Source organism: Onychostoma macrolepis, chromosome 05 (assembly GCF_012432095.1).
Source record: "Onychostoma macrolepis isolate SWU-2019 chromosome 05, ASM1243209v1, whole genome shotgun sequence".
Taxonomy (NCBI): Eukaryota; Metazoa; Chordata; class Actinopteri; order Cypriniformes; family Cyprinidae; genus Onychostoma; species Onychostoma macrolepis.
In genome coordinates this window covers 22754391-22768774 of record NC_081159.1, presented here as the reverse complement: position 1 = coordinate 22768774, position 14384 = coordinate 22754391, and the positions used below count along the sequence as shown (strand labels likewise).

Here is a 14384-nt window from a genome sequence, read left to right as displayed (position 1 = left end):
TATGCAGTGGCTCATAGACACACAGTCTTCAAGCTTTTCAGTTTGACCCAGAATCTGATCCGGATGGAGAAGCACCGGATGAAGTAGTTGCAACTCAGCCGCTACAGCAGTAGGTCTCTGAATGGTTAGTTTAAAATATTGTGTCTGGATACGGTCTTTTAGTTGGTTTGTTTATGTATGCTGTTAAAGTTATAATCATGTAGCTAATGCTCGCCATAGGCTCGGATGAAGGAACTAAAAAAATACTTTGGTGTTCATTTGTACATCCAAACACTGAGCAACTGTCATGCTTTGCTTGTTTGAAAGCCATGATGTTTCTCGAGGAAAAAAAAAATATTGCGCTCGCCTCGCACAGTAGTAGCTCATTTTCTCATGGGCGGGCAAAGCAGAGAAAGGGGAGGTAACCTTTCCCCGTATGACGACATAAAGGAGAGATTCCAGATTGGGCCATCTGAGCTTTCATTTTCTCAAAAGGCGAAGCAGGATACCCAGGGCTCGGTTTACACCTATTGCCATTTCTAGCCACTGGGGGACCATAGGCAGGCTAGGGGAACTCATATTAATGTTAAAAAACCTCATAAAGTGACATTTTCATGCCATGGGACCTTTAATATTAGTAGAGGAATAACCTGGTTAAAAGTTTCAGCAGCAAATGGGTGCTTTAGTTGTTAAAACGTCCTCTGAGGCACATAGAAATTATTTAAATATCCATCATTTACTTCATGCTCATAAATCACAGACATGTCCCATAGGTCAGCTGTACACTGTAAAAACAAATCCGTAAAATTTATGGTAAAAAACCGGCAGCTGTGGTTGCCGGAATTCTACCGTAAAAAAATACGGTAACAACATTTTAGGTTTTAACTTAAATTTACAGTTAAATACCATAATTTCATTAACTGATATAATGTTAATATACCAACCTATTGAAGTACTGAAATCTGTTTTGTACCTTTGAAATACACTGATAACCACCAAATGCAGATGATGATGAGAAAGTCACATGATGAACCAAAGCCCATCACAAGCAGATTTTAAATAATAACATATATAGAAGGTGCACAGTGTCATTCACACAAACACTAAACACCATCATGGTGAGACTCATTAAACTGAAATATGCAATAAACATTAATTTAACAACATTAGATGTAACATACGACCCTAATAAACATAACTGATAAGAAAAAACTAAGAAGAAACATAGTTATTTCAAAGAAAAAACATCAGATTCAAACAAAATTTGAAATGCAACACAGGGAATTCTGGGAACATCAGTTTACGGTTTTACTTACCGTTAACCATTTAACAGGTTTTTACTGTAACATTTTGACAGTTGTTTACCGTTAAAATCACGATAATTTTTTACAGTGTATACTCAATATGGATATGAAATTTTTGAAAAGCACTCTGATTGAGTGTTTGAATGATGTGTGTTGAATTTAAAAGCATTGTTCATCCAAAAAAAAAGTTAATTTTGTCATGTTTTATTTAACCTCACATTTTTCCGCGTTTTTTTGGCTTAATTATTTTTTTTTTTCGATGGGGTATAGTGTTGTTTTTGACCCCAAAGACTTTAATTGTTTGGATCAGTTGTATTCAAATTCATGTCTTTTCAAACTTCCCTTTTTTCTCCTTTTTGGCTTGTTTTTTTTTTCTTCCCCCAATGGGGTACAGTGTTGTTTTAGACCCCATTGACTTTCATTGTTTGGAAACATGAAACTTTTTAATTGTATTTATTCATTTATTTATTGGATGATCTAAGGTTGATTGTTTGGAGTTTACGCACACACGTGCAAAATAAAATTTATTTCATGTATTATAAACAGTTTAAATATTATAAAAGAAAATGTATACATTAATCATAGTATTTGTTCTCTATAGGATAAACAGTAAGGGTTAAATTGGCATATACTGTACAGGGACATATTGTAAAGGTCAATATCACTCATGCCTCAATCACACACACACACGTAATGCTTTTTCTACTGTACAGACTGTATATTCTTATACACTTAATTCTGTGTGATTTAGTAGCTTGTTTACCCGTGGGGACCTCAATTTAGGTCCCCACCGTGACACGAGTCCCCATGAGTCTGTGAGCATTCAGGTTTAAGTCCCCACCTGAATAGAAAAATAGGTATACACACACACACACACACAGAGTTGGGTCACCTCCATAGTCACAGGGTCATCAATAACTGTCACTTCAGTAATTGGCCGTCACCATACTCTTTGTAGAGGAGATGAAGTGCTTGTTCGATACGATTACATTCCATTTACTCTTCAATTTCAGCAGCAAAAAGATTTCATATTGCACACAGAACCTCACCACACAAGACCTAAGCATAGCACCATTACTTTTATGCATCATTTCTGAACTATAAGACATTTTGGATTATATGTTCCGTTATTTAAACTTGCTGAAGTGCTCCAATTCTTTATTCTGCTGCCACCCCTCCTCAAGCTCACACACACCCTAAATGTGCCATCATTTCATGGTGGCTTGAGGGGATGAAAATGAAAACACCATTGACATTAGGCTGAACCAATCCTCCCACTTCCACGCATAAGTTCATTAGTCCATACCAGACACAGATGGAAAATGGCTACTGAAAGAAAGGTGGATTGTTCAAACGATAGGCGTTAGATTAATGGCCTGTACGCTATATGTTCTAGAATTCTGAACACGCGATGCATATGGTGCTGCAAGGTGCCCTTCATATGTGACATTGCAGTGATTGCAGAACTGCAATTCCGGTTATGGCGGTGCTTGCAGTGCATTTCTGTAAATCCCTCTTGTTCTATTCTCTTTGCTATTGCCAAAACACAAAGCAGTTATCACTATGATTGGATTTGCTTTTATCATGCTATCATACTCAAACAGTTGTGACGAACATGTGATGCCAGCAATAATGCAATATTTCTCTTCCTCAGATAACAGTGTTTCGGATGGGATCAGAGGGACACCAGGACATTGATCTGGCCATTCTAACAGCACTTCTGAAAGGTAATATTTGTACATTTGTGGATACTCATATGTATCTATAAACATGTTGGTTTAAATCAGGGTCTTCAACAGGGGGTCTGCAGTGGGGATTCGCTCATATATTATTTAATTTTAATCGGATTTTTGATGGGAAAAAACAAAAACAAACATACAGTATCATTTTCAACCAAAGCTAAAATTCATGAAGTTTAAATAAATGTTTGATTGTCTCCCCTGTATTCACTGAAGTACATAACTACACCAGTATTGATTATTATTGTGCGTTTTAAAGTACACACATATTAAATATGGAATTTTTTTGATTCCAAGACCCCCCTTTGTCCAAGACAATATTCGAAGGCCCTCTTACAAATTGATATGTATCTCTGGTACTTCTTTCGTAAAACCATAATAAAAAGATGATGTCAGTTTAATGTTGTACATCTTTGTTTTTTGTGTTTTTATCATTTTAATTATGATTATTTTAATATAACCAAATTTTAATATAAACCAAAAGTGATCAGTGGCCTGAAAATGTTTGAAGACCCCTGGTTTAAATAGTGATTCCTGATTGTAAAATAATGATGAGGGCTATCTCAAACATCTTTATGTGAGTTTTCAAGTGATTCACAGAAGTGTCCTCCAGGTTCTGTCTGTCAAAACATTCATAAAATTCGAAGTACTATTCCCCGTCTCACTTATAATGTTATGTCTTTCATCAATCGCTTGCATCACAGAACAGAGATGTTTCTGATCACACACTAACTTCCATTTTACCGTCCACCAACTTTTTAGTGGCTGCAATTGTCAGGTTAACATTTAACACTGAAAGGAGTGAGTAAAGTGCAAGCTCTATTGGCGGTGCTTCTAAAGACCCACTTTTAAATCCATATCAAAAGATGGGATTCCAGTGAGTCCTTTTCTTCAAGAGCTCCATGAGTTGCTCTGAAAGCCAGCAGCATGGCTCTTGCATAATTCATAGTACTGTGCAGTGCATCTAAAGAATGATTTACTCATACAGTTCCTAGCTCTCTTCTTTTTCCATAAAGAATGTATAAGGGATGTATATCAGTTGCTATATAGTCAAAAATGGATATTTGTGTTGTATTTTTGATTAATTTAGGCCATATTTATATCACTAATGCTTGCATGTATTTTAAAATGCATGCTTGTTGTTATCTTAAATGTCTGTGTGGCAAACTAAGAGAATCATTTGATTGCTCACTGGAAACATGGAATATTATATCACGCTTTTATAGTAGTAGCGGTAGCTCAGTCTTATCCATGCATTTTTTCATTGAACACACTTGTGAATATCTGAAAAATACAGAAAGTGTCAGGATTTATTATGATGTAGTGTGAAATTAAAGCGAGAGCATAAAGCTAACCTCTGCTAGAGTTCAAAGCAACAGAAAACAGCAATTAAAGCTCATCCTCAGAGACTTAATTATACATGATTATGTGACCAGTCTTTGCTGATACAGTGCCTTCCTGTTGCTGAGGACTTGTTTCATATGGCATCAATATAGTAACTAAATACATCAGGTGCCCCACATGGCCATTTCTGAGTATTACAGACCTCCATGTCCATATTTTAGGTTTAACTGCCCATAAACGGAGTCGGGCTGGTTATTTTTGAGCACTTAACTGAGATTATGCAAATATGGTTTAATACATGGCGACACCTAGACAAGCCACGGAGGTGTCTATTTAATAGACTGTGTCTGGAAAGATTACCCTCATAAAAGTAAATGTAGAAGCACCAGGCCAGAATAAGTAAAGACAAATGTCCTGCTGCTCAGGGGGAAGGTTTATTAGCTTGAAGCTGCAGCGGAGCAAAGTACTAGAGACCCTGGAGAGTGCTTTCCTCTGTGATTTATCTCTAGAATCAGCTTTTTAAACAGGCATAACGCTTTGCATTGTAATGATGTGAGAGCCGGAGATTCCTTAGGATTCTCCACTTTGAGAGGCGCTTGTAAATCAATGGGAGTTGAGGGGGTTTAAGCATGCAAATGATTTTGAAGACATCAGACTGTAAAATTAGTAATGTTTAATAGGCATTTAGTTACACACCGCATCCATCATTGTATATGCTCTCGTTAACATATTCCCCAGGGCTTTTTAAGATGGTTTTGTTAAAGCAAATGAACTAACCTTAATTATGTGCCCTTTTGCTTGTCTGTCCAGGGGCCAATGCATCAGCTCCAGATCAACTGAGCCTAGCGTTGGCCTGGAACAGAGTTGACATCGCTCGAAGCCAGATCTTCATTTATGGACAGCAGTGGCCTGTAGGCAATATCCACTCACTCCAGCTCTGTAATTCATTTAGATATAGATACAGAAATATTGATTACAGAGGGGACGAGAAGCACTTCTGTGTGACTCTGACTCTAATTATACACAGTAGATGCTAATGATGGTGGGCTGCATTTCAACCAGATTAAAATTCATGAAACTGATTCATTGCTGTGCACCTGTATGTCTGTTTTATTGTGTGCCGATTGTGTGGGTTCTGGACCTGTAAGCTTTGTTTATGTGTGGTTAGGTGGGCTCTCTAGAGCAGTCTATGCTGGATGCACTGGTGCTAGACAGAGTGGACTTTGTGAAGCTGTTGATTGAGAATGGAGTGAGCATGCACCGCTTCCTGACGCTGTCCAGACTCGAAGAGCTCTATAATACGGTATGTAGCTATGTCAGATTTGAAAGAGATTTTAAATCTATTACTGAAATCTAAGTTTTTCAGTGTGGTCTCAGACTTTTGGATCTCACTGTACTATCTGTTTCCCCATATATACACTACCATTCAAAAGTGTAAAAAATCAAATAAAAATGTTTTATTCATCAAAGTAAATAAAATAAATAAATAAATCACAGTTTCCACAAAAATATTACACAGCACTACTTTCAACATTGATAATAATAAGGAATATTTTTTATTTACATCAAAATAGCATATTAGAATGATTTATTTCATCATGTGGGACTGCAGACTGCAGTAATGTGACTTTGCAATCACAGGAATAAATAACAATTTAAAATAGAAAACAGTTATTTTAAATTGTGATAATATTTCACAGTATTACTGTATTTTTGATCAAATAAATGGAACCTTGCTGAGTATAAGACACAACTTTCAAAAACATCTTAAAAATCTTACCAAACTTTTGAATGTTATATGTATGTGTATGTATTTATATGTATGTACGTATGTATTTATTATAAATATATATAATGACCTATAGTGAAAAAATAGGCATATGCACTGAAAAAAAAAAAAGTTTATATGGTACATATGGTAAACTGGTTTAAGACCAAAAATTTAGGCCTGGTTTCACAAACAGGGTTTAGCTTCAGCCAGGACTAGGCCTTAGTTAAATTAAGATATTTAAAGGGGTCATCGGATGCAAAATTCACTTTTCAAGTTGTTTGAACATAAATGTGTGTTGGAAGTGTGTGTACACATCCATCCTATAATTATAAAAATCCACCCAATGTTTTTTTTTTTTTTTATTTTAAAATCCCCCTTCTCAAATCAGGCTGCTCTGAGGTTCCTGTCAGAATGACGTAGTTCTGCACAGGCCGCTCCCACGATAGTTGATTGACAAATGCCATCTTACCTTAGACCCGCCCTGAGTGAGCTGAGTGAACTGAGTGAGCTGTAAACAGTCTGACCGCCATTGTGTCGACTCCGGTGCAGGGGAAGACAAGATGTCTCAGATTAAGCGATTGAGGTGCTTTGTTGTTGGATGTAATAATGAATATAGAAGTCGTCAGTTACTCCCGACATCTGAGCCGCTGAAGACTCAGAGGATTACCGTTACTTTCACTTTAATGTGAATGCGCCAATCCCCAACCTGCCTAAATGCATCTATGTTCGCGCGAATCATTCGTCATCCAGCCTCACCTACAGAAGTGAGTATAAGGGTTTTTTATGAATCTTTGCAAATCGCCTTTCCTAATAATGTACTAGTTAGCCAATTTCGCGGCTAAAGTAAACAGTACTGCTCCTCACCCCACGGAAGAGAGGGACGGGGTCAGCAGAGCTTATTAGCATTTAAAGCTACATGGACTAAAAAACAGCTTGCTGAAAACAGAGCTGATTTTGACAGGGTAAAAAAGGTGTCATATCAACTTGTGCAAAATGGGCATCCGATGACCCCTTTAAGCAGCTTTTATAAAAATGCCTTAGAAGAAAACGTTACATGTGTGCATCTTGAGACAGAACAATGGAACTGACATATTTTAAGATAGGTCAGAGCAAGATATTTTCAGTTGAGACAGCTCAAACATGCATTTTAGTCTGGGACTAGCCTTAAGCCATGTCTGTGAAACATGGCTTTTTAAGTACACTCTAAAAAAAATGGTGCTATATAGCACTAAAAGTGGTTCTTTGGCTCGTAATCATAGGGGAACCACTTTTGGCACTGTATAGCACCAAATCTTGGTGCTTCAGTGGTTCTTCAGCAGTTCTTCACCGGTTCTTTGGGGTGATTAAGGTGCTATATAGCACCACTGCCGTACAAAGAACCTGTTAAGCACCTTTAAAGATATGGTGCTATATAGGACCAAAAGTGGTTCCCCTATGATTACAAACCAAGAACCACTTTTAGTGCTATATAGCACAATTTTGTTTTAGAGTGTATTATTTGTGGTTCGATATAACTGATTGTTAAAGGTTATATTTGTTTCTGTTTGTCTTAAATAGAGGCATGGTCCATCCAACACTTTGTACCACCTTGTCAGAGATGTGAAAAAGGTAAGAACTCACTGTGCATGCAGCTGAGTGTGTGTGTGTGTGTGTGTGTGTGTGTGTTTGTCTGTCTGTATGCATGTGTGTGAGTGAGTGGATGTCAGAATGTGAGTGTAAGTGGTAGATTATTCTTACACTCTAAAAAGGCTGGGTTAAAAAATAACCAAACCTTAACCCAGCCGCTGGGTAACTATGGGACAGAACACGCGCTGGGTTGTTTTGACCCAGGTGCTGGGTTTAACCATTTGACCCAGAATGCTGGGTTGTTTATTTAACCCAACCAGTGGGTCAGGTTAACTGTGTTGCTGGGTTAAACATTAACCAAACATTGGGTTATTTGTTGTCTCATTGCCTTGCTACCTTTATATTTACCAATATTACCAATAATAATAAATAATCACAAAGGAATGTAAAATTATTATTTTTCTGTAATACAATTACACAACACAAAAAAATGCAACTGTAAATATCAATTTAATGAGTTTTCACATTTCTTTTTTCTTTTTTCTTTTTGAATAGGTGCTACTGTTACACATTACATCCAACCCCTACAGACACAAATAAAACAACGTTTTTTGTAGATCAGTTTCTTTAAAACACAAAACTTTGTAAACTAGGTACTGTAGATTCCTATTCTTTGTCAACATTGCAGCATCATAACACTATGAAATTGATTATTGCCACATGAGAATCAGTCCAAACATTGTGCCATTAAAATTAAGCCAAACAAAGAGACCTACACATGTGACAAAAAATTAAAACGTTACAAGTGGCCAGAAAAAACTGTTACCCTCAAATACTTCACACATGAAGACTCATGTCCATCAATATGATATACTGCATGCTGGAGAAATTCCCTGGAAAGAAGATGTTAGTATAGCTAACATCAAGCACAAAAAATGACTAGAAAAAGATAAACAGCCTCAAGCAACAAGTCCGTTTCAATGGCATGGCCCGAAACAATGGCGAAGGTGTGGGATGTCGTTGTCTCGTCACCAAGGCACAAAATGTGCAGGAATGCATCACCATGTTGGTCCCCACCTGTTAATTACACGACACTTAGTCTTGCAACATAACTTACATTTTTACAAGTTGTAACATTTAAGTTGACTTAAATAAATAATGTTTAAGTGTATTTTATGGAAATCAGCCAAACCATCAGGGTTTTCCTGTGAACTGGGTCTGGTAAAAGTTGCTCAAACTAAATATTTATTGTGTTACTGATTTGGTTGTCTACCTAAATTTCATCCAACCAACATGGCATAAATTATGGGGTATTTAAAGCCCCCAATATATATATACAGTACTGTGCAAAAGTTTTAGGCCACTTGTATTTTAGCCAGCTAAAATAAAAAAATGTTTAAGTCAGTTATTTCTGTCTTTTGCTGTAATGTGTCTGTAGGAAATATCAGTTTACATTTCCAAACATTCATTTTGCCATTAATTGTAATAATCCAGTGAGATTTTTGTTTGCACAAAGAGTCTGAAAACAGCCAGTGCTCCACACAGAGATCTGATCTGATCTGATCTGATCATCATCCAGTCTGTCTGGAATGATATGAAGAAACAGAACAAGCTGAGACAGACTAAATCCAGAAGAACTGTGGCAACATTTCCAAAATGCTTCAAGAAAGCTCCCTGTAAAGCTTCCTGAAAAACTATGCATGAGTGCACTGAGGGCAAAAGCTGCTTTAAATGCAAAGGATGCTCACACACCAAATGTTGATTTAATTTAGTTAATAGAAGTTAATTGATAAAGGAAATTTATTTATGACATTATTTTTTGACAGCATCCTCATTTTACAGCATTTTTTCACAAGTGTCTAAAACTTTTAACAGTACTGTAGCTTTGCAGGTAGGTTTCTTGAAGCATCAGACAAGACTGGATGATGATCAGATCAGATCAGATCTGTGTGGAGCACTGGCTGTTGTCAGACATTCACTGGATTATTACAATTAATGGCAAAATGAATGTTTGGAAATGTAAACTGATATTTCCTACTGACACACTACAGCAAAAGACAGAAATAACTGACTTAAAACCATTTTTTAACTGGTGAAAATACTAGTGGCCTAAAACTTTTGCACAGTACTGTGTATAGAGTAGAAAAAGTAAAAAGAAACTTACAGGTTGTACGTCAAATGAATGACTTCCAGGATTCTGGTTGTGGGTCTGAAGACCTTTCCTCCGTTCTTGTATATTGATTGGGGAAGCAGAGTGGGCAGGACTTTGAAAGAACTCTCCCTTTTAGCATCTCTAAACCATAAGAATAATACAGTGCAAACTGTGAAACTGACCTCACAATCAAAACGACACATTGAAACACTTTTCCTGTGAAAATGTCTTCATTCCTTTAAATAGCTTGGATCAGATTGGATTGGATTTAAATAGATTGGATCAGAAACAAATGATACAGGCAGACCATGTGACAATGGCATGGCTGAAGTGTGACTTAGTCAACCTACATTAATGACTTCCTGAGACAAACATAATGTAATTTATTAGGAATATGTAGATGTTAGTGACGTTCTGACTATCTATCGTCAATACACTATACTATCGTCTATCTGCACAATCCCACTAACAATTTAACCATTTCAAATTTCTGTAAACGAAACCATAAAATCAAAATAATTTCTTACCATGCCAAGTTTTCCTAGAAGCCTGGGGAACTCCTTCAAGATTTCTGGGATGCTTGTAGACCCATTGCTGCGAATCCACCATTTCTAAATTTTTTTTGGGAGGCAAAACAGATTCTGTAAAATAAGGATGAAAAACTGGGTTAAAAGCTAGCAAAACCATATAGTATGCCAGCCTGGAAATCCAGTGATCTGCCTATTATTCATCAATCTCAAATACAAACTATTATTTCTAACAGTAACATAAAGAACACTTTACATGGCCTCTCTAACTTACTGTTAACCTGGATAAACCTCTTGTCCTGATTAAAGCAACATAAGCATTCACTAAAACAGAGGAAGTGTAAAGGGACCTCATACACCATGAGAGATTAAGTCTAACTTTACATACTGTAGCTAAGACAACATTACATTTAAGTAACAATATTTAAAAATAATAATACCATTTAAGAATAATATTACATACCAGTAATGTCGTGGTTTAACGTTAAGGGTAGCTATGCAGCTAACGTTACCTGAGGAAAAAAGAGCGCGAAAATGGAAGTTATTGTTGGATTCGGCACGTCACAGACATTAACCTTAAAAGATCAATTTTAGGACGAAATGACCTAATTCTGACAAAACATTACAAAGCCATACAGAAACGTTACACAGACAGTAAGTTAACTGAACTTAACCCTGTATTTCTGAACTAACGATAGTTCATACCTTTTGCATGAGACGTTAAAATAAGTATATACAACTTTACACACACACACACACACACACACACACATATATATATATATATATATACACATAACTTTTATATAACTATAAAGAGATTGTTGAGGCCTTTTTTGTCAACAAAAAAATGTAGGCGGCTACTTCATTCACAGAGTAACGCTAACTTTAACCCGCACAGTGACAGATCAAATATCACATTAACCATGAAATCAGTGTGCTCTTACCACAGTTTATTAAAAATAGAGGTAAATAATCATATCATCATATTAATTTACCTTATAATCCTGCTTACTGCGAGTTGCTTGACCATCTGAAGACGAGATGAGTGAAGAATCCAGAAAATTCGATGAAGAGGAAAAATAAACAAACCAGTTGGGTCAAAATAACCCAACCCAGGTGTTCAGTGGTGAAAGAACCTATTGCAGTCCATCTGACCCAGCATGAAAAACCCAACTATGTGTTTACAGAAATAACCCAGCACTTTTAAGAGTGTAGATTTCTGTTGCACATTTAGCAAAGGTGTCTTTCTTTCTTCTTAGCCCGACAGAGAGACTTGGCCAATTAGTTGCTTTTTTTCTGTCTGTGTCCTCTCTTGCTTGTTTCAGTGATTTTCAGACTATAACAGTCAGAACAATGGGTTTGTTGCTTCTTAGTGCACTCGTGTGTAGTTCGTTTTTCTTAATTAGCCTACTATTCCTAAGTGCATTTTCAAGGCATAATGGGCCATGCAGTTGCCTTCTTTATGCACTCTGGTGATTTTCGCAGTCTTTATGTAATGACATTTGTGCATGAACTGCAGTTTCGACTTGTAAAAGACTGGTACACCGTGAGGTTTTTGGTCTAGCCTTGTCTTTGTCCAAGAAAGACTTTTTTGTACTTTAAAGGCACAAATCTTCTCTGTGTCCCTGGAGATTAACATGATGTTAAAGTGGGTGTCACATCAACTGATTCTAGTACAGCATTTCTTGCACAAATGGAATGCAGCTTCACCTGTGATTCTGATCAGCCAGTTGAAGCATTTTGTGGCATTTGCTGAGGTTGAAGTAATTAGCCCAGCTTAGAAGATCTGTGGTCGCTCTGCATTGGTAATTACAGAACCAGAGCAGAGCCTAGTTATCATAGTCTGAAGGCAGGATGTGGGATGTAATTTTGCTAAAAGGGATTTGGCCCGTAGATCTAATGAAAGGAGGAATCTTAGGTCTTCGTGTTCACTTCATGTTGTTAAGTCTTACAATCAAAATTTCAGCACCCTGATAAGGATTCTCTAATTAGAAAAGCTCACTAATATTGGCATAAACGTAAAGATGAGTCAAATCATTAAATTAGCAACTGAGGCATCGTTTCTCATCACTTCCTCCCGCTCTTTCTTTGTCCTGTCCATTATTGGACTCTATTCTTCTCCTTTCTCTCTCCTACGCTCTTACTCCCTGTTGTTTTTGTTTTTTATAGAGAGGCTCATTGTTTTTTTACGATCAGTTCAATATGGCACCAAACCCTGATTCTAGACTTGCTTGGTCTCAATGGGATTTCTGTCCCTTTAATATGATTCTGTCTCACTGACCTTGTGTGTTCTTTCCAAGCAAGAATATCCAGGGTTCAGTTGGATCTACCTCAAGGTGAATCAGACAATCTTCTTCAATTATCTTGATTCCTTCTAAAAGCAATATGTCGGTGTGTTTGTGGAGTGAGAACGTATGGGTGTGTATGTAGTTGAGCACTTGGGTCATTTCTGACCTTACTGTTTGTTTGTTTGTTTGTTTGTTTGTTTGTTTGTTTGTTTATATTGTCATAGCCAGAACTGTTGGCACAAGTACAGTGTTGCCATGAGTAACCTTTTTGTCTTCAGGGTAACCTGCCCCCTGACTACCGCATCAGCCTGATTGACATCGGATTGGTAATTGAATACCTCATGGGCGGAGCCTATCGCTGCAATTACACCAGGAAGAGATTTCGGACCCTCTATCACAACCTTTTTGGACCCAAAAGAGTATGTTGTGAAACAAAAAATGCTTTGCTTTGAAAAAAAAAAAACAAACTTATTTAGCAAGGATAGATCAAAAGTAACAGTAGATGCTTACATTCCAAAAATATTCTTTCATAAAAATGCTGTTTGTTCTTTCTATTTTCTAAAAAGTAGGGAAAAAATTAAGCAGCACAGCTGTTTTCAACTGTGATGATTGATAATAAGAAATGTTTCTTGACGCCAAATCAGCACAGAATGACTATAATAGTCATGTTACTAGAATATAGTCATAACATTTTAAGAATGATTTTGGAATGTTAAGAGAATAAAGTAGTCATAAAATTAGGAGATTAAATGCATAGTATTCCATGAATAAAGCTAAAACAATTTAAGTAAAAAAACTTTTTTAAAAAACTAATTTTAACTTTTGCCAATGTTATGTCTTTTATTCTCAAAACCTTTATGATTTTATTCTCGTAAAAGGCCTATTAAAAGATTTTCAAAATATTCTGAATAATATGATAATCTTGTATTTTTTTATTAGTATTATTTTAATGTTCCAATAAAACGTGTTTGCAGTTGGGTGATGACCCAGAAAAATGTACTTCTAAATGCAATAAAAATCTTGTACTTGCTTTTTTTATACTTGCAGATTATTCCCTCAGTTTCCCATAAATTAAAACATTTTTCCAAAGGAAGTTTGTAATGTGTTTTGCTCTTCTTCTTCTTTTTTTTTTTTTTTATCAGTATGACCCACCTGGAAAAAAAGTATTTCCCATCAGAGTTGCCACATAGAGATGGCATATAACACAAACTAGATATTCTGTGCAGTGGCACTTCAGCAGTGCAGAATAAACAGGAGTCAAGACAAATTCTCAAGCCACTGACACCTGGATGATATCTAATTTTCTCAGACATTTTAAACACCTCTGAAGGCTCAGGCATCTACTGTAAATCACAAATCTCGACCCTCTGTCACAAAACGGATTTCAGAGCGTGTGAGGACATTAAACATTGCTGCTCCATCACGCCAATGCCACAGGAGCATTTTATCTGTAATAGTAGATTGCTAGTACATGATGTGCATCTGAGAGTGTGTATACATGAATCTATTCATGCACTTCAATATTGTGAGTACATTTTATCTCACATGCACATACGCACATACATTGTTCTACATATGCCGCCATATAGGCTTGAAATAGATCAGACATCTGCGGTGCCACCAGAGAGATGCTCTAAATTTATCATTGCATAGCATGAAGAATCCTATCTACTCATTAAACATGCCATATTTTTACATGTGTACCAGAAGG

General features: G+C 36.5%; 1 protein-coding gene across 6 annotated transcripts in view; it reads left to right on the top strand.

Annotated features, from left to right (window-relative positions):
* trpm3 (transient receptor potential cation channel, subfamily M, member 3) overlaps positions 1–14384 on the top strand; it is a 146146-nt gene that overhangs the window by 114179 nt on the left and 17583 nt on the right. For 5 of the 6 annotated variants that reach the window (XM_058774986.1, XM_058774987.1, XM_058774988.1 and 2 more), the window contains 5 exons: positions 2938–3010; positions 5177–5277; positions 5535–5669; positions 7695–7745; positions 12952–13092. In XM_058774986.1, the coding sequence (XP_058630969.1) occupies positions 2938–3010; positions 5177–5277; positions 5535–5669; positions 7695–7745; positions 12952–13092 (501 nt within the window). Of the gene's footprint in view, positions 1–2937; positions 3011–5176; positions 5278–5534; positions 5670–7694; positions 7746–12685; positions 12722–12951; positions 13093–14384 lie in introns of all 6 variants that reach the window. The other variant, XM_058774990.1, reaches the window with a different exon arrangement.